At 35.6% G+C, this 24,298-nt stretch overlaps 1 protein-coding gene across 3 annotated transcripts in view; it reads right to left on the minus strand.

The window, feature by feature from the left end:
- Positions 1 to 1,821: 1,821 nt before the first annotated feature.
- The window catches only part of slc20a2 (solute carrier family 20 member 2), a 52,666-nt gene continuing 30,189 nt past the window's right edge, over positions 1,822 to 24,298 (minus strand). For all 3 annotated transcript variants that reach the window (XM_081349663.1, XM_081349664.1, XM_081349665.1), the window contains exons 3-11: positions 23,945 to 24,085; positions 23,003 to 23,088; positions 20,481 to 20,577; positions 20,133 to 20,252; positions 17,660 to 17,869; positions 16,944 to 17,553; positions 15,110 to 15,295; positions 9,577 to 9,661; positions 1,822 to 4,350 (exon numbers count right to left, since the gene is read on the minus strand). In XM_081349663.1, coding sequence (XP_081205789.1) covers positions 4,186 to 4,350; positions 9,577 to 9,661; positions 15,110 to 15,295; positions 16,944 to 17,553; positions 17,660 to 17,869; positions 20,133 to 20,252; positions 20,481 to 20,577; positions 23,003 to 23,088; positions 23,945 to 24,085 — 1,700 coding nt within the window. In that variant the 3' untranslated portion in view covers positions 1,822 to 4,185. The remainder of the gene's footprint in view (positions 4,351 to 9,576; positions 9,662 to 15,109; positions 15,296 to 16,943; positions 17,554 to 17,659; positions 17,870 to 20,132; positions 20,253 to 20,480; positions 20,578 to 23,002; positions 23,089 to 23,944; positions 24,086 to 24,298) is intronic.

Consider the following 24,298-nt stretch of genomic DNA (forward strand, 5'->3'; position numbering starts at 1 on the left):
CTGCAATAATGATCCAATCATAGACACTTAAGAATTTGCCAGTTTTAATCCAAACAGCAACTTTTTACATTTTTTTTTTGGCCGTGCAGCGTATGCCCATCTATATTAAGCTGGGTTGAGATTCAACTTTAAAACATCAATCAACAAATTAAAACAGGAGATCGGAAGATTGTTATTCTTTGTAATTTTAATTCCCATAATTTAATTAGTTAAAATGCAGACAACTTTCACAAAAAAAGTTCCAAAAAGAAAGAATACAGCAATACAGTACATATGCAGATAAGTGGGTTTGTTAAATCTAAAGCCCTGTCTTCAGATGGTACCAGACAGTTAACAGCATAGCATTCACTTCATCATGGAAATAGAGACGACACAGCAGGCAATCAGCAGGCCAGCAGAGGATTGGGCTACATTCTATTTTCAATTGCAGATAAGAACATGGAAACTTAAACGATATTAGTACACTACGGGAGGATGTCACTATAGGCTGCCAAGGACAGTTATGAAACCTTTTGTCATCACACCGGTTGAGGATATGGATGACTTTGTTTGCGCAACTCCTGCCTAGTGATTTCTTTGGATATGTCCAATTATAAAAATTTCCATCAAAAAAAGTTTTGGATCTAGCATAGTAGTGACTAAAATGACATTCTTTGTAACTCAGAGTCAGAACTAACTCTGTGGCCAAACTACTGCAGCCCAATGTTCAGTTACACAAATACCTGAACGCAGACAATTACGAAATTCAGCGCGACTCAAGTGCGCATCACATTTCCCAATGATATTGTACGGAGCCCTTAAAGGGACAGTGAAGGGAAAAAATATGAGATGGGACGAAAAATGATGTCAATGCTTTTGCGTTCTGTTGTGAAATGTTTGCGCTCCCCAAGAAACTTTTGAGTTCTTTGCGAGTGAGTTTCTTGGGGAAACGCAAAAGCATTGAAATATATTTTTTCCCATCACCATATCGCTTCAGGGGTTTCGTACTATAGAGGGAATTAGCGTAAATTGCTTTCAGATAAACTACTTTCTTGATAGAGCAACAGTCTGAAGAGAATTTAATTGAGAAATTTAAAGACAATTTTTATAGAAAATTACCTAGATGAAATATCATTTGGTTTAATGTTAGATACATTTGAAAGCAACTAAATCACCCCCTTTAGGCAACAAGAGCGCATGTGTGCTGGTCAAACGCAGAGCGTCTGCATTCGTGTACTAGCGTAAAGTGTTTCTGGCTTTTTATTTTCACTGCGCATGTGAATGATTTCGCTGGTGTGCCGCTATAAAACAAACCAAGTCGTAGCAGAAAGGCTAATTATATCGCCAGTTTGATGCAAAATATCGGATGCAGGTTAGTAAAACGTTTCGCTGTGTCTGACTCTCAACGTTGGTAACGCCACTGCTGGTGAAGGTCCGATTGACCACAGTCTGGCAGCTCAATATTGCATTTCAGGGAAACAAAATTACAAAGGTATTCAACCTTACTTCTCAAAAAATAATCATGAAAAACTGTTGAATTTTAACAACTCGCAACCGCTCTCTCACGCAAGGGAGAGGGATGTCCCTGGGCAAGAAAAAACAATGGATATATGGAACCAATCCACATTACTAACACCTGTCAATCATCTTTAAGAAAATGTTCAGTGGTATTCAGCACTGAATTTTCTTATAATAGTTACTGGTACTTTCATATAATCGCTGCTCAGGAGCCCAGTTTACTCTCCATGTAAGAAGTCGCCACCTAGGTAAAACTTATATATGTAGAAAAATATAGTTTAATGAAATTTATATATCTATTCATTTCTTTTTTTTCTTTTTTTTATCTTATCCACCATGTAAAGTTGTGTACTACATGTAACAGTGTGAGTAACACAGGATCATGATGGATCACACTGCTAAAACACAAAATGACATGAAACACCTTTGCACTATGCCTGGTTATTTCATATTTAATTTGTGATTAATAGTTAGTTGATTGGCATATTTAGGCAACTGCAATGAGTTATTCTACAATATGATTACAATGTAAACACCACAGTACTGAAGTTACTGTATCCAACAAACAGTAAAGCACAACATTACAAGGCAAATGGCCATTTAAGCATAGATTTGTTCTTGATGAAAAATAAAAACAAAATTAATACACACACACACACACGCACACACAAAAAGAAACAGCAACACTTTGCATTGGTTCAAAGCCACACGTTTGTACAGTTTCCAAATCAGGTGACTATCCCGAGGCAGATTACGACGGTGTCTGACAAACATCTAAGCTCAGTTCAGCTGATATAGCATGGTCATTTTTTTGGACGGAAATCATGAGACTTTTTGGTTTCTTGTGGTGTCAGGGCCACAAATAGGTTGTTACATATTGACCTTTCATTTTATGACACATTTGTGTCTCTGAACCACATATTGACCTGATGTTAAACAAGTTCCTCTTCTGATAAAGCTCAATGTGATATATCAGTACTGAAGGCTTTATCAGTAAGGCTGAATCAAGTAGCTGGATGCTGATATGAGATTCACCGATAGCCAGACCCAGCATCTAATACTGCCTCTCCAAAAAACCATCTATGTGAACTGGTTAAATCTACATTTGTGTGTTTGTGCTGGTTTTATGGGTTCACCAACGTGCCCATTAGGGGATTTTGGCTGTTTCGGCACATACAGGTTTTTATATTGGCATCATCCATTGGGCTCAAAGAACATTTTATACTTAGGCTAGACTGAACTACTAGCATCCTTTATATACTTTCTGCAATACAGAGACAAACTGATATTTTTTGTTTGGACATCATTTAGATTGTTGTAATTACAAACACTGTCAAAGAGTTTGGCAATTAAACTTGATCATCAGAATCTTTGGCTATTTCATTTTCCAAAAAGGGAATAAAATCAAATGAGTTCAAATCACCTATTGATATGTACGGATAAAAAAAAAAAAGCTGAATTATTGAAAGTTTACATTGAATACCTCAGATATGCTCCTTGATCCCCTCATTACGTTCTAACATCTTTAAAATGATGGTGAATTCCTAATATTTCACTGACATGGGAATCTTCTAGGTTAGTCGATTGGAGAAAAAGTGGTAAATCGTTCATTTTAAGTTATTCTTGATATGCCCTGACAGGATTATGAATGTAGTGTCTTGTCATAGGAAAGTAAATGTTTAATATTTGATCATTTTCATATGCTTGGAAGAGCATACGTTTCATGCAACTACCAAACCTGGTCTAAAGTCTCCTTATATGTAACAATATAAGACCTCAAAATAAGACATAACTAAAAATCTAAAATCCAAAGCTGAATATATACACAGTAGAAATTATAGTAGTATACATAGTTCAAAACATGATTTTGTCTTCACACCTTTTTTTTTTTTTTTAAAAAGGTCTGAAACATATCGAAAAATAAATACAACAATAAAAGAACGGAATTCTTGCACATTAAAAATTATTAATCTTATAATATGTCATGTATTATGAGATAGCACAGTTTTGTCACTTGTCTTTAATGTGGCATAGAGGGTTGACTGAGGTATGATTTTAGCAATGCAGCTAACGTAGGTTTTGAACAGCAGGATGCTTCTTCTCAGTGTCATTTACGCAGAAGTTTGATGTTTCAGCGAATGGCAATAAAGGTGCGGTTATAACACACCACACATGGCATATTTCAAAACATTACATTTAGAGGCCCAGGAACAGTTAACTATATTTTGTGCCAATATACTGTGAATTGTGCCATAAAAGTCCCGTTCTTCATGTACATGTATTTTATGTGAGATTGGCAATTGCAACGGTTACGAATGCACTGAGTATGTGCACATCTGTCCAGTTCTGGCTACTCCTTTGAACATGTAGGACCACAGATGTACGAGAACTATTTTTTGGAACTTTGAAAATGTACCATTTCATATCACTGAGTCAAAGACCTTGCGGTTTATGGTAACATTTCAACAAAACAATAGAAAAATGAAACGGAAATAAATACTCTTGACAAGATTAAGGATATTTAAGTCAAAGGATTCTGGACGCTTTTCCAGGCAGCATTTGAAGACTCTCCCTACCCTCTGGTTGTCCCCTTATATCATGATATTGAATTATTTTCTGTCTCTGTCTCTGTTTTATTTTTTCATCATTACCCTCCTATACCTCCTTCTCTCTTCTCCATTTCCCGTCTCAGACATAAGGCAGTATGCCGTAGACGAACAGGGCCATGACAGCAGCGCTGAAGAGGCCTGCTACAGGGACAGTGACAAACCAGGCCAGGAAGATGTTCCGGAAGAGACGCCAGTCCACAGCCTTCTTAGAGCGGATCCAGCCCACCGCCACCACTGAGCCCACCTGTACCCACAGCAGAGGCAAAATCAGCAGTAGCACGATACACAAACATGAAATGAAAGCAATAAAACATGGATTTCTTCTTTCAGATGGGGAACTAGGGATTCAATATCTATGGAATGTATTTTGTTATTCCTGAAGGCTTTTTAAAGACCCCATGAAATCACAATCATAGTTTTATGTCCTGTTGAATCAGGATGTTAGATTGATGCGTATTACAGTGTTCACCCCATTATTATTATACATTTTTTTGTGGTCAAAAGCGCTGGGGGCAACATAGCTTAGAAACTGAGACATCTTGTTGTTAACAGACTGAAATCTATCAAAATATGATTTATATCAAGATGTAATATATATAACAATATTTACTATATAGAAATTATGTTTAAAAGGCATAGTTCGCCCAAAACAGAAAATTCATCATTTACTCACTCTCATGTCATTCCAAATAGGTAAGACTTTCGTTCATCTTTAAAACGCAAATGCAGATTTTTTTTATATTCTCTCAGCATGTTTGTCACTTCAAACACGCACGTATAAAAATACATCATAAAAGTAATCCATATGAATCAAGCAATTTAACCCAAGTCTTCTGAAGGTACATAATTGCTTTATATGATGAACAGATTTAAATTAGGTTACATTTTTGTTTTATTCATATATAAATTTGGTTTGTTCAATTATATTTTAATTGGGTTTTACGTACGTACACCCACCAACATCTGTTGCCATGATGTTTGGAATGACTTATCGTGAGAAAAAAAAAAAAAGACATTTTAGTCGCGGTTAATGGAAATGCCGTCATTTAGCAATAGTTTTTTAATCGACATTTAGCAATTATCGCAGAAGTTCTGCACAAATCTGTAATGGAAACCAGGCTTGTCTTTAGCAAACTGAATGTTCAGAAAGCCATCTAAAATTATTACAACAGTATATGGACCACATTTTATATCGCCACCACGAACATAGGGAATATTTGATATATCGCACAATTATATATTATAGAGAGCATTTTACCAAACAAAAACGTTGGCAAAAGCTCTGACTAGCCAATACATGGCTTCAAAGCAAACAGACATGAGCTAAAAGCCAGAAAACTTCAATTTTGATTTCATAGGGTCATATGCTTAATATGTCTCCTGAATGCACTGACATAACAAAATACATGGATTTGATTATTAATTGTGCAAAGTACTGGGGGCAGTGGTTAGTTAGAGGACACAAAGTACCACAAGGTTTGAAATTAAGCTTTCTTTTCTTTTATAAAATCTGGGTCAATCCTCAGTAAATTACAATTAAGCCATTTAACAAAGCCATATCCTGCTCTGAATTAGTCATGTTCTCTTTTTGCTTGAAAGGTAAAGTCATGTCATGTCCTGCCTACCACAGGGCAGCGGGAGGAGTAACATTTCCATACATGCTGTGTGACTCAGTGGTGCTGGTGACAGGTGTTGTGCTAGATACAAGAGCGATCTGGCTGTTCTTATACGGTCAGTGTAACCGAAGCCTCCGTCACAGGGGGGACTAAATCTGGAGCAAAAGTCAACCCAAAGTCAACAACAGAGAATAAAAGACTTCAGGCCTTTAATTCTCCCATGACTTTCTTCAACATTTAAACCCCTTGAACTTCGCAAACTTCATGTAAGATGTAACCTGTGGGCCATGCAACTAATCCACGAATTCAAGCCAAGCATCATGACCTTTTTGTGAATTTGGTGGTATCATTTGTTTAGCAAACAAGCAACTCAATTTTTTGAGGCTTTAATCAATATACACCTGATGAAGATGAGACTCCTCCACAGCTGCCATGTGTTTGTTCCGGTTTCAAAATGATGCAATATAGGTGGCTTTACTGCACAAAACTCAACCTGAACGGCCTGCTAAATCATGTTTTGGATGCTATGACACAAACATGACACATGCTCCCAACAGTAATGCTGATAATTCGAATACCCAAACTAGGGCTGTCAATCGATAAAAAAAAGAAAAGAAAAAAAAAAAGTATTAATAATATGTTGGAACATATGCGGATTATTTAATTAAATCATTATTTACTCAGAAAAGGCCTCAAATGAAGAATTCAAAGAGCTAACATTATTAAAGATGTTTAAATCTTGATTTGTTCCCACATTTAAAAAAAAAAATATATATAATTATATATATATATATATATATATATATATATATATATATATATATATATATATATATATATATATATATATATATATATATATATATATATATATATATAAACCCATTAATTAAACTTTATTAGAAATAAAACATTAAAAAAAAATAACATTTCAAAAATGTGCTTAACCCCATACATGTTTGATAAAACAACCTAAATTGAGCTGCTAGTCAATAACAGTGTTACTGTTAACTTAAAACTAAAACTACATTTTCAATATTGAAAAAGTTTGAATAAAATAAAATATAAATATTAGATGAAAAGCTTAAACGTATGACAAACAATCTCCAATTAAAATTGAAAAAAATTAAAATAAAACTAATTAAAAATTATTATAAATACAAATAATATAATAAATACTACAAAAGTTTATAAATAATAGTAAAATAACACTGGTCAGTAGGGGCTAGATAGTTTGAGACCAAATTTTGTTTATATAATTCCCATAAATTCTGCATTTGAATCGTTGCATATAGTCGCAAACTGTTGGATCATAGGGTTGGGTATCGGGCTGAATTTAAGCGATTCTGATCCTACTTATCGATTCCGATTTTTTATTTATTCCCAGTTTCAAATCAAGTTAGGTAAAAACATTCATTCAAACATTTTGTTGCCGCAGATTTCCATGAACAAAAATCATCAGCCTAAAGAACACTAACATTTTTCTGTGGTTTTAACAAAAATAAAAGCCATGAAAGTTTTGTGAAAATGATGGCAACTTTTCAAACACCCTGGTGGGGAAAGAGTTAACATGTTAAATTGAAAGCCCTAATCCAAACTGTTAACATGTTAAATTGACAGCCCTAATCCAAATTAGCCTCAATCCAGTTTTTAAAGCACTAGAAAGATTTTACAAGATGTTTATAAATCTGCATAGAGGTCATGGAGTAGAATGAAGCCAAACAAGCCCTTGAATTACAAAGCATCCCAGCACACGCAAGAGAATACATAGAGGTCAGCTCATGTCCACTCCAGGGATTTGTAGAAACAGTAAGTAAATAGGATTATTTTGATTTTGATTTTTGACTATAGGCGAGGTTGCTGGACTGTCAGCTGAATGTGAACAGTTCAGGCTGTTGACCTATGGTAATGAGGAAAAATTAAGTACTTTTAAATGGCATCACTGCAAATGACATGGTGTGGTTAACACGTTTAGTATCTCAACTGAAATGTATGCACTACACAGTAACTTACTAAAAAAACATACAGACTTCGATTACTACCTTTTCTTTAAAACAACTTAGTAGATGAAAAAAGAATGAATCAAAAAAGTGAATCAAAGCTGCAATCATGGAGTGACATGTTTTGCAGAGGTGAGCACTGATTGGCTGTTCGGTGATTATGCTAGTGAAGCTATGGGGTGGAGTTTAGCACTACCAAAGCTTCACTACTATACCAATACCTTGCAGTGGGTGGAGCTTATAGGAACGCCCACATTTGAGGCAACAAGCACTGTTAGAGCGCTCATTACTTCAATGCAAAATCCACTGTGACAAATGACAAGACAAAGACAAACAACAGATAAAATGTAAGAGACAGGCATAGCATGGAGCAAGACACCAGTGGCCCCGAGCATACGTGGACAAATACACAGCGACATGCCATGAGACAGATGAGGAGGGGACAAAGAGATGATGTGGTGAAGCACAATCCTTAACACAATAAATAAACACAAATCTGTGAAGAGAAGACAGTTATTTCATTCTGTATGCACCAGGGCCACGTGTGAGAGAAGAGGGAGTACTCATCTTTATTTCTAAAGGGTTTGAGAGAGCCGCTTTAGCCTTGATGAGAGGGTTCATTGTCCCAGAATTGACATCAGTGTGCAGTAAAGTTGATTTATAACCATCAGAAACAGTGACCGAGCCAATGACATCAGTAACTGGATGACTCACCTCAGAGAACCTATGCCAGAGTAATCGTGATTAAAAATAAATGCAACAAATGTCAGGAAAAAGAGGTGCATGACCTTCAGAAAATGTTGCTCATCCACTTCTGGTGGTAAAACAACATATTATATGAGAAGTTTTATTTTATACATGTTATATACGTTTTGGAGAATTTTTTCAACCTGTAACTAAAATGTAGGTAATTTTGTCTAAATTATGTCTAACAAAGCAGATTTATGAAATAAAAAATAAATTTCATAATTTAAACAAATAATTTAAATAAGAATAAGACAATGTTTGTTGGTAGTTATTGACCAAGTTATTTCAGTATTATTTATATACTATTATAGTATTTATTTTTATATTTTCAGCTTTCATTTTAATTTTAGTTTAAGTTTTAGTCATGTTATTATATGCTTTTGTTTTTTATTTTTATTTAAAATATTTAGTTTCATTTTATTTTTTATTTCGGTTGTAGTTTTAGTCAATTTAGCATTTCAACTTAAACTTATTTCAGTTAGTTCCTGAGACAACATTTCTAATATTAAGTTTAAGTTTTAAAGATTTCCGTTAACAAAAGCTATTTTTAATAGTTTTAGTTAAATAACAACACTGATATTGATCAACTTATATTTCCCATAAATAAAAGAAAAGTATTGAAACAAATTCTTCTTACAGTACCTTAACTTTAATTATAGGGTACAATGGACGAATGCAAATCAACAATAAAAGTCTCATTTAAATTTTCTAAATGATTTATGCTTGTGGTAATTAAAGCTAAATAAGAATTTTCTACAATGAATTATAATTGTAAAATTGTATCATTGTATGATTTTAAATGTTAATATATACAGGATTAATTTTGAAACTCCTACAACTCATACCATGTTCATTTTATGTTATCTAATAGTTCTTTTTCTAAGTACAAGTGATTTGTGCATTTATTGTAGCAGGACAGCACCCTATTTGTGGATAGGGTGTCAAGTGTTTCTGTTCATCATTATTTGTGATTCACAACAGCATCATATGCTGAAAGCTGATTTCGGCAGCTCTTGTTCCCTGTACAAACAGACAGTTCCCTCTTCTCTCCGGTGGCGTGCACACAATAACCTGAGGGGGCCAGCTGGGGTCTGACCCGATCTTTACCTTGCAGTGTGTCGTACTGATTGGAAGTCCGATATTGGACGCCAAAACAACAGTGAGCGCAGAGGCCAGTTCAATAGTGAATCCACTGCGGGGGGAGGGCAACAGAACACAACTTTATACAGTTACACCTGCATTTAAACCAGTTATGACAATGCATGCCACTGAGAAAGGCTGGTACACACGTACAGCACGAAGGTCTAGAGGAGCAGAAACATTTTAACAGGCATGCAAGAAGTCCACGAGGAGATGAAGGTGGTGTAGTAACAAGAAAACAGGGTTGACAGGTTTTCTGTGAGTATGTGCCTATGAAATGTGTGCGTGAGGGAGAGTAAACGAGTGTGTGCATGCATGCAGGTGGAAAAAGCGGCAGCCTTGTGGTCATTACGGTTGTGCTGAAATTGTGCTGATAAACTCTCCTGTGACCTCTTAAAACACACATAGACAGCAGGAACACGTGGGTAAGATATGCACAGCGCACAAACAAGCAGACAAACCATCCACAAAATCATGCAAGCCCATCTAAACAGCAACTTTTGAAATAATGCATAATGCATAGGAAGTTCACTATCCCAGGGTAAAGTGCCCCTATTATGCTCTTTCGAATATTACCTGTCATGCAGTGTGTACTATAGCTGTTTGTGAATGTAAAAGATCTGCAAAGTTTCAAAGAGCAAATAAATGGAGTCATTGTCTCCCAAAAGAAAGAACCGATTTTGAACTGCGTGAAATGAGTCATCAGTAATTACAGTCTTAAATCCTGCACAAATCTATTTAAATTTGTAACTAATTTGCATAATGCCAGCCTATGGTCTTCATTGTCTACCCACGAACCACGATCTACTTTGATCTGCCCTCAAACACAACTGTAATAGATTTGACAGGGAAATATGTCATTTTACTGTAAAATACTGTTAGTGTACAGATTTGGATGTAAATTTTTTACCGTAAGTTTAAGTCCGGTAAAACCTAAAAGGTTGCTGACATATTTTTTACTGGCAACCACAGCTGCTGTTTTTTTTACCGTAAATTTCAGGATTTTTTTCCAGTGTGCAGTTGTAGCTGAGATCTGAAAGAGCTTGGTTTGTGTTATCAATAGGTAGAGAAGATGCTGTTTGCAAAAGCAAATCCACTTTGCATGCACTTCCAAAGCACAAGAACTCGGACTCAAATTGATACGGTAATACCAACACTATTATTACTGTCCTCATCACTGTGTATACAAATGGTGAAATTCAGAGAATGTAATGGGCATTTAGTTTCTGATACGTGCTGTAAGCGGTAGACCAATGGCAGACTGGGCCATCTGACCAATCAGAACAGAGTGGGTTCACGAAAAGTAGAGGCTTAGAGAATCCTTTATTGAACCGTTTCAGACACTGAGAAAAGAGGTGGAGCTGCTGAAAATGAAAGTGTTTTTTGACCTTGGATGCATGTAAACCTATTGAAGGAGACTTCCAAAACAAAATTACGAACCTTTTAAATAGCATAATAGGGACACTTAAGATTAAAAAAAAAAAAAAATCCTTCTTCCTGTCAACAAACATTAAAGCCAAGGAGCAACCTGACAGATGCTGAGGTCATGCTGAATCTGATTGTTATTTTTGTGAGCTATGCGAGGGAACATGGCCACCTGATCCACAGTCACTTACTATAGACTGGACTGTCATGCAGGATTATAGAGTGACCCTTCAGGGTGAAACAACTACAGTCACCAACACATATTTCCAGAAACTGCTAATTTGCGAGCATATCAATATAATTGACAAATAATAATGTCAAAAATTGACATTTTTGACTAAAAATGACAATCCCAATTACGTTTCATGAATTTTCTTTTTTGTTAAAGTTGTTACTATAATTTTTTTTATTAAAATGACCAATGCTATAATAATGCTACACAACATTATTCTACATTATTCAAGTTGTTTTTGAAATGTAAATAAACAGGATTTTTTTCATTAAAATTCCTGCCACTTAAAATATTAAAGAGAAAAAGGCAGAACATTTAATAACAGATAATTTGATATAGAAAAATAAATAAATTGTGCCATGAAATGATCCAGGTTTAATTGCATCTAAGGCAGTGTTATTTTAGTATCATTGGGATACTATTATAATTTCTATTTTTTATTAGTTTTTATTTTATTTTTAATTAACTAAAGAATGTAAGTTTAATGTAAGTGATGATGGATATACAATATTGACAGTAAAAAAAAAAAAGTAATGTTCACCGTTCACGGTAGCGAGATTCTCGTGGAGAACCAATAATGCACAGATAAAATAATTTCTAAATTTAATACTTTAAACATATAATACACTATTTTGGATCTTAGATGTTATTAGTAAGTAGTAGTCAACAGAAAAATATTATTAAATTAAAATAATTTTCCTAATTTCAAAGCCTCATTTAAAATGATCATCTTTGGATTCGGTTTTCAGCAGAATGTCCAGAAAGTATAAGTTTTGAGCAAGTTACATTTCAGTATATCAGTGTATAGTAATTACAATTCCTTAACAAGTATGCTTATAAAAATGATCTGAAGCTAATTTTCTCAGAACAATGATGAGATTTTTTATAGGGTAAAATCTTTTGTTCTTATTATGAACTCGAGCTCACTTGTTTTTGACAGTGTGTCTTGTTACTAAGAGAACGCAAGGTCGTTGAGGCCGTGCGTACAAGTGTCTTGCTAAATTTAGCAAACCCAGGCAGTTCTGAGTGAAGGGTGTAAAACAGTGACCGCTCTCTTTAAACTGCCTTTATTCTAAAGTGTGTTTAAAATTTAAATTACGGTCATTCTGCTGTGATATTTAACCGGATTTGTGGTGGCAACACAAAGAGGGATTGAGGGCAAGTACCCAAACGAGAGAGGAGAAAAGCCGATATACAGAACTAATCTAGCAAGATTTCAATATCAGATAAACTGTTGTGACCGTGCTGCCAAAGCACATGCTCCGTTTCTGTAGTCTACAATTACACCCTTCAGCACTGCTTTAGGACCAAGAGGAAGGTTTCAGTTCTGTCAGATTTTTACACCAAAACTGGTCCTCCCCTTCTGCTATTTTCCACTTGCTACAGGAAAAGATGGACAGCTTTTGCATTGTCAGAAATAAATAAAACATGGAAAAATGGTGTGTTTTTGGCATGGGTTTACCATAGGAGGACACTTACATAAAGCCTGCTGTATACTGTAAAAAAATTCTGTCCTTTCTAATTGCTGCTTGTTAGAATACTTAATATAAACCCAATGAGATCCTGTGAAGTAAGGGATAAGTGAGGGATAGTGAAGGGATAGTGAAAATTACCCCCATGATTTATTCACCCTCAAACCATCCTTGGTGTATGACTTTCTTCTTTTAGACCAGTGGTTCTCAACCTCTCCTGCAGGGACCCCCTGACAGGCCATGTTTCTGTTTTAACCCTGAAATGGCACACCTGATTCAATTAATTAAAGGCTTAATGAGTAGTTGACTAATTGATTAATTGACTAATTCCTACTCTTCCTGCTCTAGTAACTACTCATTAATTGAATCAGGTGTGCCATTTCAGGGTTAAAACAGAAACATGGCCTGTCAGGGGGTCCCTGCAGGAGAGGTTGAGAACCACTGTTTTAGACAAACCAAATCTGAGTTATATTAAAAATATCCTGGCTCTTCCCAGCTTAATAATGGCAGTGAATGGAGGATGAAATTTTGAAGCCCAAAAAAGCACATCCATCCATCACTAAAGTAATCCACACAGCTCCTGGGGTTTAAAAAAGGCCTTCTGAAGAGAAGCGATGCGTTTGTGTAAGAAAAATATCCATATTTAAAACTTTATAAACTAAAATAACTAGCTTTCGACAGACGGCCGTATGTTGATTTATAGCGAAAGAGTAACACTTGACCTGACGTATTGACGAACGCAGAAGCGCAGAGGACAGAGCAAAACAAAACACCAGTCACGAATTAGAAGTCTAAAACGAGAATTTTTAATATATAATATAATATAATATAATATAATATAATATGATATAATATAATATAATATAATATAATATATTTCGATATAAGAGAAGAGGAGCTTAAGTTTGTTCCCCAACCCTATTAGTTTGAACCGCGAGAGGTGTCGAAACTTACATTACTCCTACATCGCGTCAGGGGTTACTCTATTGGCGTAAGTCGACTTGTGCAGGCTGTCTGTCGGTAGCTAGTTATTTTAGTTTTTAAAGTTTTAAATATGGATATTTTTCTTACACAAACGCATCGCTTCGCTTTGGTTCAGAAGGCCTTTATTATCCCCCGGAGCCGTATGGATTACTTTAATGATGGTTGGATGTGCTATTTTGGGCTTAAAAATCTCATCCTCCATTCACTGTCATCAGGGCCGGCGGAAGCGCTGGGAAAACAGGGCAATTGCCCAGGGCGCCAGACACTAGAGGACGTCGCACCATAACACGCACGAGCGTCTCAAACTTGTGAAGAACTATCTGCGGCTACGTTTACATGCAACCAAAAAATCCATTAGTAATAGTAATCGGATTGGCGGCTCAATCGGACTGAAAAGCCTTCATGTAAACTCCTTAATTGATCCGTTTGAGCTTGATGCGAATAAAATTTCGAGAGAACATGTAAACACTCGATCGGATTGAAAACCGAAACTGAAAGGACTGTGCATGTACAATAACGTAGAAATAGTGCAATGACGTATGACGCGCTGAACGAGCTGTTCTTCCTTTTGAATAAAGTGTCATATAAATGAATGTCCCGTCATTCTAAAATTCCCCTTTCACTCAGTGTCTGTGAAGGGGCACAGGACAACGTCCCACCAGTCCTTGTTTCGGATTCTCATCCACATGTCAATGTAAGCATGTCAAAAAAATCTATTACGATTTGCTGGTGACATATAAACATGCACATCAACCTGATCACTTTGTTTAGTGTTCATGTAAACACTACGTTTGGACTCATCAATCGGAGTAAATTCAGTCCGATTGAAACAAAAGGTGTGCATGTAAACATGTCACAAGACTGTTTGAATTTGGCCGAAATTTCAATTGAGCATCTAATCCAATTTGCGACAGATTGCTCCAAGATAATTGAAGAGTTCGCACCAGCCAAAGCAAGACAGGTCTTCATTTAAATGGTGAGTCAACTGTATTAATTCATTACACCTGTCTTAAGTCAACAGTAGGGGTTAATGTGAGATAATTTGGCATTTTTCTCTTAAAAATATGAGCGTAGGGGGCGGCATATTCCTATTTTGCCCTGAGCTCTGGATTGTCTTCCCCTGGCCCTGACTGTCATTATAAAGTTTGGAACCAGGATATTTTTTTATATAACTTCAAATGTATTCGTCTGAAAGAAGAAACTCATATACACCTAGGATAGCTTGAGGGTGAGTAAATCATGGGGTAATTTTCATTTTTGGGTGAACTATCCCTTTAGGGAGACTTCTCACACAGCTGGATTAACCATCACATCTGCATGCAACAGAAGCCCACACACCAATCATCATGCACAAACGTCATGCTCTCTGCCAAAAAGCTGATCTCACCTGGAGGGGGTGATGGGAGTGAGGTCTTTGCCCATTGTTTGAATGACACGTCGACCCCAAACCCACAATCCAGCACAGATTCCCAAGCCGCCATAGAACAGCAGCCAGATCGGTGTGGCTGCTTCCTGCATCACCCCACCCTGGTCGTATATCAGCCATAGGGCCACCAAAGGACCAATTGCATTACTGCAGAAAAGACAAAACACAGGGGAAAATTTCTACAATGAGGATACAAACTGTATGGAGATCAAGCCATGTGGTCTATAAATCAACATATTGCTTTAACTCTGCTTACTCATGATTACTTTTTTTAACAGTACCTACAGTTCAAGTTTGGGTTGATAAGATTTTTGTAACATTACTATTGTCATTGCTGTCACTTGATTGATTTAATGTGTCTATAATTTCAATGTCTTCTACAGCATCATAATATTTTGTGCTAGCAGAGGTGGTAATTTTTTTAATAAATTAATTTGCCCACCAAAACTAGTAATAATTCAAAATTATATGAATGCACAAAGAAATATAATTAATATAAAATATGAATAAACAACTACTATTAGTACTACATTTCCAGTTTTTATATGTATGTATATATAATGTGCAAACACACACACAGTACAGGTCAAAAGTTTAGAAACATTACTATTTTTGATGTCTCTTATGCTCATCAAGACAACATTTATTTGATCAAAAATACAGAAAAAAACATAATATTGTGTAATATACAATGGGAAATAATGGTTTTCTATTTTAATACACTGTAAAATATATTTAATTTCTGTGATGCAAAGCTGAATTTTCATCAGCCATTATTCCAGTCTTCAGTATTACATGATTCTTCAGAAATAATTGTAATATGCTGATTTATTATCAAATTTGGAAACAGTTGTGCTGCTTAATGCTTTTTTTTATAACCTGTGATACAGGTTTTAGGATACTTTTCAGGATTCTTTGATGAATAAAAAGTTTAAAAAAGAACAGCATTTATTTAAAATAGAAATCTTTTGTAACAATATACACTACCGTTCAAAAGTTTTGGGGAAAAAAATGTATACTTTTATTTAGAAAGGATGTGTTAAATTGGTTTAAAAAAGTGTTAGAAAAGATTTTGAATAAATTATGTTCTTTAAATTTTTATTCATCAATGAATCCTTAAAAAAGTATCACTTATAAAAAAAATATTAAGCACAACTGTTTCCAACATTGATAATAACTGAGTATCAAATCAGCATATTAGAATGATTTCTGAATGATCATGTGACACTGAAGACTGGAGTAATAGCTGATGAAACCTCAGCTTTGCATCACAGAAATATATTCTATTTTAAAAGTAGATTAAAATAGAAAACCATTATTTTAAACTGTAATAATATTTCACAATATTACAGTTTTTCCTGTATTTTTGATCAAAATAAATGCAGGCTTGATAAGCATTAGAGACTTCCTTCAAAAACATTATGTAATGTTTCCAAACATTTCACCGGTACTCTCTATATATAAGATGTTAACCGTTTAAATTATTAAGCAGCTAAAGTTAGCCTACACACATTGCCACGTCTCAAGTCTTAACAGTCTGGGTATGTGCCAAATCATCTGTAGAGCTGTGAACCAGATCTGTGGCACTCAACTGAGGGCTTGTTCTCAGGACACACTAATGCTGTGGAATGTGAAAAAACTATGCAAATACAGGTTTTATTCTGAACTTGCTAATCACAAAGCATACTAAAAAGCAAAAATACTAAAAAGAAAATACATACTGAAACATAAGAAACACCTGTCGTAGGAAAAAGAATCTTGGGTTTGAAACCAAGAACTACAGCAAGTGGCATACCTGACATCATTCCCCCCGTGCGCAAACGATCCGAAACAGGCGGTGAGGATTTGCAGGAAGTGGAAGAGCAGGTAGACTTGAGCATTGTCCTTCTCTTCCTTTTCCTCATCAATGCAGTCCTCCAGCACACCCTCAGCAGGGGCAAGGGGCTCCCTTTTATCGGCTGCCAACTTCACATCCACATCACCTTCCTCTGCTTCAATCTCGGCCTCTGCGACCGCGTTACAGTAGCTGGAGTAGCTGTCATATCGCAATCGCTTCTTGGAGTAGAAGACGCTGTCGCCCACTAGCTTCTCGCTGTCCTCTGGAGGAGGGGCGCTGGACTCCGACCGTATCAGGGGTTGCATAGGCATGCCGCAGATGGCCGCTGTGTAGCACGTGTAGCTGTTGTTGCGGCGAAGGTGACGGTAGTTGTTGTCAGTACGCGAGCCGCTGCGCTCGTCCTCCAGGCGGCCCAGGTGGATCTTGTGTAGGAGGTCCTTGTAAAGACCAGAATCCTTGTGAACAGTGTGATAGACCTGGCCATCGCTGCGCATGTGTCCATCAAAGCTGAATCCCCCATTGGACACGGGTGACTTGAGGCAGCCGTTGGTCATGGAGTTGGTACGACCTGACATGAAAAAAAACGAAATCAACAAACATATCAGAGGTCAGTGCAGGACATTTTTTTCAGATGGAACCTATTAAAACCAAAATAACCACATCCTTTCACGTACCATACACTCTGCCGTTGGGCAGAACAGTGCCTCCATTAGCCAGACTGTTCAGCTCCCCTGTGGACTCCTCTGTCAAGGGCAGCACAGCATCGTTGCTGTTTTTCGCACCTGGGAGCTCTTTAAACACGGGGGCTTCCTCTTCCTCCTCCGGAATTTTATCCAAACTCTCATCAGAGATGCGGGAAAGAGCATGCTCTTTCTTCAGGCGACCTGTTTAGGGGGAAAAAGTATCATTTAAAAATTAAGTATGGATGCACTATAAATTGGTTAACGCCCAATATTAGAGCTTTTTAATGATCGTATACGTATTGGATATTTGCTTTACATGCTCATTTCCCTTATTGTTAAATTTACATTACCTTTGTAATCATCTAACACTCACTGAAAGTTACAGTATTTTTACACTTTTAATGTCTTTTATTTTATCATCTGAAACATGCTGTAACTAATATTTCAAAGCAACTTATATAATGCACATCAAGCATGCAAAACATTTAGATTTGTGCTGATTGAGAAAGGTGTGCAAGCCCAAGATTATTTGTATAGCGCACATCCCAAAAGCTGGTAGTTGCAGTTTTACTTTAAATAAATTTGTCTAGACTAGTCATTTAAAATAAATGTTGATTAGAATGAATTTGTTTAATACCTAATATTTTTCATTCCTTTTCTGTTCTGAATACAGTTAAATGTAAATTTGTTGTGGAGTAAGGGGAACTAAAATGCATGTATATAGTGTCTAATGTAAAAAAAAAAAAAAAAAAAAAAAAAAAAATTCACATTATTTCTGAATGTTATAATAAAATGTGGATTATATACCGACGTGACTTATCTATGGTGTTTTTTCCTCGTAATGCAACTTTAACCGGGTGTAACAGTCAGACGTGACTAATTTTCCAGAAAATACGGTAATCTTTAAAAACAATAATAATCTTTTCATATATATATATTTTTTTTTCATACTGAACATTATAATGTACCATTTAAAAGATTTATTTTAGTTACTGTTTTATTTTAAATCTGCACTACCATTCAAAGGTTTGGGGTCAGTAAGATTAATATTATTACAAAAATATGATTATAACTTAAAATAACTTTACTATTTTTAAAATGTATATTCCTGAGATATCAAAGGTGATCCTTCAGAAATCGTTGCTGATTTGGTGCTCAAGAATCATTTGATAAAATTATAATTTTGTTCAAAACAGATTGTGCTGCTTAATATTTTTGTGGAAATCATGATACAGTTTTTCAGGATTCTTTAAAAACTGACAGTAAAGACACTTATAATGTTACAAAAGATTTATATTTCAAATAAATGCTGTTATTTTGAACTTTTCTATTCATCAATTTAATGCATCCTTGTTGAATAAAAGTATTAAGTTTTTTCAAAAAACAAAAATCGTACTGACTTTTAATGGTAGTCTATTTAGACAAAATCGCATAGAATATTCGCTTATTGGCATCGGCCAGAATTTTAATATCAGTGCACCCCTAATCAACAATGTTCTTTGCCGAACAGACAGGGAGGGGGGAGTAGGCAAGCTTTGTGAAACTGGTGAAAAGCTGAAAATTAAAAGCAGCATTTACAAGATTACAGTGAGAAAAACGAGCAAGCAAACATAATCACTGATAAACATGGATAATCCATGCGTGAAAAACTGTGATATCGTTATGATTACAAACCGGCTCTTTTAAATCAAGCAGTGATAATGAACAAGCACTTTATATTAGTGCCCCTTATATTTAATGCTAATTTGCTCTTTACTTATAGAATTGATCCTTCTCAAAAGCTTAATAAATCAGATTTTTGCATGTGATTTCCCATGGGAAACCACACTATGAAATGGACCCTTGATCTGAAAACAAATTCAATAAAGCATGCATCAATTCAACAAAGCGCTGATCCTTGAGTGAAAGCAGTGCTTTAACATTACATTTCATTAGTGATTCATTTCATTACGGCACTTCTCTCAATCAAAACATGTGGGCAGCCAATCTTGCATTGAGAAAGGTACAGCGACTGCACAAGGTCCGTGTGACTCATCTGAAAAAATGGTGTTGTTTTCAAATAAACAGCCTCAGTTTATTTGCTTTTCATCAGTCGAACGCAACATGGGCCCACAAGCCAGAGCCAGCAAAAGAGAGTCTTTACATTACAGAGCGCCCCAGCAGAGCAGCAGATGTTAGGCAATTCCTTCCCCTCCTGATCTGGTGAAGATACCTCATGCTGAGTCACATCTTTGACTTTTTCCAAAGCTAGATTAGAAATAACATCTAACTTAATGGCCAGATGTCAAGTGCACAAACATGTGGAACACACAATTTCTGCAAATGTAGTTAGTAATTGTCCTCAGATAATTGATTCCTAATCGGAAAAAGAAATAGAACATTTAGGACAAACGGAACAGAGATCTAACACAGACACTTAAAGCCACTAGTCTGTGGGAGGGAAAAGGAAAAGGACAGTACGTACTTGCTATTTTTCTTCTCATCCAGGGGCAAACAAAAAACCAGACCACACCGGCACATACCACAGCGCCAGCCAAGGTAATGAGGGCAATAGCCCAGACGGGGAGCATCTCCAAGCCCAGTACTGCACAAAAAAGGAGGAGCGTGACACGGTCACACACGTCATTAAACTTTGCTGTGAGATTTATAAACAATCAAGTGAATATATTCTGAAAGAAAATGCATTTTACGTGGAAATCTATCTCAAGACAATGTGGCCTATTTAATGATACTTATTCAGTGACAACAAGCAAACTCAAGGCAGATCAAGGACGTTTCTCGGGTGAATGTAACCATTTCAATACTGACTTACAGGGAGCGCCGGTGTACATGATGGAGAAGGTGTTGATTCCGATGGTCGAAGCGTAGAAGAGGGGCAAAGCGCGGAGACCATTGGGAACAGGGTCATCCTGTAATGGACAGATCGCAGAAAGAGCTTCAACTCTGTATAAAACTACACAGATGTTATGAATAAAGACAAAACATTTCCAAAGTTACATTTAACGCTCATTTCTTTTCTTTATACATTAAAGTTACTGTCATTCTTAAATAAAAAGTAGTTGTAATATTTTGTAGCATAAAAGAACCACTCCATTGTTGGTCAAAGTTTCAAAAGCTTCAGCTTAAACCTATTTTAGTTAGTTGCCATGTCAACATTTCTAATTTTCATTTGTAATTTTTTTAATCTAATATTTATATTTTATTTGAGCTTTATTCCAATTAGGAATAAAGTTAGTTTTAGTTTTAGTCAACAATAACAACACTGATTTAAATACTATCTTAAAGGGATAGTTAACCCAGAAAATGAATATTGGATTATTATTTATTTAACAGGCAAAATGTCCAAGCTGCTCTTTTCCATACAATGAAGGTTGGGTTAAGCATCAAAACTACAAAAAAAAAAAAAAAAAAAGTAACCAGTCAATTTCTGGATAAATTGAGAATCACTTTTTTTTTTCTTTCTTTAAAAAAAAAAAAAAATAGAGATCACGATTCTCCAACTAAACAAAATAACGTAATTAAACCAGACATTAAAAAAAAAACATTTTGTATGAATGATTCAATGACTTATAAAGATTTCACTTGTCTACGTGGCAATGGCAAATGGCAAATACATTTTTTAACAGTCAATTTTTTCCACTTAGTGGTGTAACGTAATTATACAATCCTTATTTGAAGCGTCAAGCTACTTTCAAAAGGTGATTTTAAACGCTACCGTAGTGTTTATATCAAAAATCTATGAACTTTTAGCTAAATTCGAATTATTTTCGTAAATATTAGCAAAATTCGAATTATTTTCGAATTCTAAAAGCAATACTTAATGTTAGAGGAAAAAAGTACTGTACGTCTCGTCTCCTATGCCCACAAGAGGGCGCAAGTGAGAGCAATATGCAAATATAAGCCAAATCAAGCATCACATCTTTTATTTAAATGACATTCACTTTTTAAAGTGCATTAACTTTTGAAACAATTGTTCTTAGATAAAATATAATTTCCTTAATGTGCATGCAAGGAAAATTAGGTTACAATAGTACATAAATCTGTGTAAGTGCATCAGTAACCTGAGAAAACACGCTTCAACAGACAGCGTAATGTACTACATGAACACAAAATAGCAAACTGCCATTCTGAAACAATCCACTCACTACACATCTACATATTGTTAGTCAAAAACACCAGAAGGTCAACTTAATCTGCAGCGAGTGCCGAGTGCTTTTTGTTGACAATGTTTTCAGCTCTGACCGATGTGCTAGGTATGGTCAAGTATGTCGTTGCACGATTTTTGTCACCATTTGAGAGGGTTTTCGTCAGCAGTAAGCCTTTTTCCACCATTTCACACCGCGTCAGTTACGCCATCATCATCTCGAGCGCCTCTTAAAACCAAAAAAAAAAAACGAAAGCACCCGTTGTTTAAAGTCGACGAGTATTCGAAATTCGACTTTTTATTTGACAGCCCTAATAGACATAACGATTAATCATGTGGCTCTATTTTCAGTGTATATAAAATTAAACTTAAAAACTAAGAAACTTATATACATACTTGTATACAAAATATACATCTCTACAGTTCCTCACACAAAGCAATCACATGGCTTCAGAAAACGTTGAATATAGCACGCAAGTAGCATGGACAATATTTATGGTTAGTTTTTTGTTATTATGAAATTTGTTGTCTTTCGGAGCTTGGGATTACTGTATATTACATTTTACTTGCATTATACAGAAAATAGCTGCTTAGTCATTCTGATAAGCATCTGCTATTTTTCACAGAAAAAGTCATTCAGATTTTGAACAAGAGGCTGGTGAGTAAAAGATGAATTTTCATTTTTAGGTGAACTGTTCCTTTAACACCACTGTGCTTATGGCCACTGGTAAGAATGCATTTCCCAGCTCCTAACTCTTTAAGGCTTAAATATTTAAGTGTTTACAGAAGCAGAGCCTACACCAGGCACACATTTAAAAGATGAACTGCTGTCGACTGTAAAGCAGTTCCTGTGCCATCACAGATGAGCTATTGTCAAAGCAATCTAAACAGTCACAGGCACAGTTACTTGGAAATAGCTGAATGCATTTTAAACAGTAAATATAAATGAGAACATGTGATGTCTTATAAAGACTAGTGATGGACCGGTATATAACACTGAAGGACTGGGAGAAGACCTCTGCTGCACTTAATGTTTGTATGGCATGTGTGAATCAAAGCCAAAAACATTTAAAGCCTGTCTCAGTACTTTGATCCTTTTTTTCCCTTGATTTTGACATCAAAATTTGTCAAAACGAGATCACCTAAGTAGGGTGATGTAAGACAGGTGTAATAGTCGACCCATAACTCACCTTGCTAAGAATGCAATATCTGATGATGAAGAAGAGCAGGCCAGACATCAGGCCAGACAGCAGAGGGGAGATGAACCATGAGGCAACTGCATCAAATAAACAGCAATTACTAAGTCAATAGCTTTCCAATATAATGACGCATTACACAGCTAGAGGCACAAAGGCCAACAGCTGACATTACATTAATTACAGATCTCGGTTACAAGAATGTTGACCGCAAAAATGTGATAATTTACTCCAGAGAAACAATACATAAAAACATACTGTTCAAACATTTGAGGTTGATAAGGTTTTTTCATGTTTATTATGAAAGAAGTCTCTTACGCTCATAAAGGCTGCATTTATTTGATCAATATTGTGAAATGTTATTACAATTTAAAATAGCTGTATTCTATTTGAATATATTGTAAAATGTAATTTAATCCTGTGATGGTAAAGCTGAATTTTCAGCATTGCTACTTTAGTCTTCAGTGTCACATGATCCTTCAGAAATCATTCTATTATGCTGCTCAAGAAACATTTCTAATTATTATCAATGTTGAAAACAGTTTTGCTGCATAATAGTTTTTGTGGAAACCATGATACATTTTTTCAGGATTCGTTGATAAATAAAAAGTTCAAAAGAACAGCATTTGAAATATAAATCTGTAACATTACAAACATCTTAATTATCATTTTGATATCAATTAATGCATCCTTGCTAAAATAAAGAACCCTTTTAGTAAAAAATCTTACTAACCCTACATGATTGAACAGTGTAGCAAAGCACAGCATTGATTAAAAAACAGTGCACTAAAAGAGGAATTAGACAGCAGAAACAAATAGTAAAAGGCTCACCTTAAGCACCTAAGTTGCATCAAAGCAATGAACAAAAATGTTTTCTGGCGATCAAATAACTACCATAGTATGATAAATAATGAATTTCATAATGGATTTTTTTACCAATTTTGACTAACTGCATCCACTGTACTCCTTTAGTGCCAATAGCAACCATGGAGAAGCCAATAGTTGATCCCACAATGCAATGAGTTCCAGAAATGGGCAACTTCAGAAAAGAGGCAATGAGCTGCCAAGCCGCAGACCCTGAAAGAGACGGGAATATGAGTGGGAGGTGGAGCAAAAAAAAAGTCTTTCAGCCATATGTTCTCTTCTCTTCTGTCTTCAATACAGTCTATGGACGGGATACTATTAAAGTTGTTACAATATAGCTATTCACTACCAACTGACATTAAAGAACTTCCAAAGACATGTTTGATTTCATTACTCAACTTTTAAACCATCTATGCAATGTTCTAA

This window comes from Scardinius erythrophthalmus, assembly GCF_964197995.2.
Source record: "Scardinius erythrophthalmus genome assembly, chromosome: 20".
Taxonomy (NCBI): domain Eukaryota; kingdom Metazoa; phylum Chordata; class Actinopteri; order Cypriniformes; family Leuciscidae; genus Scardinius; species Scardinius erythrophthalmus.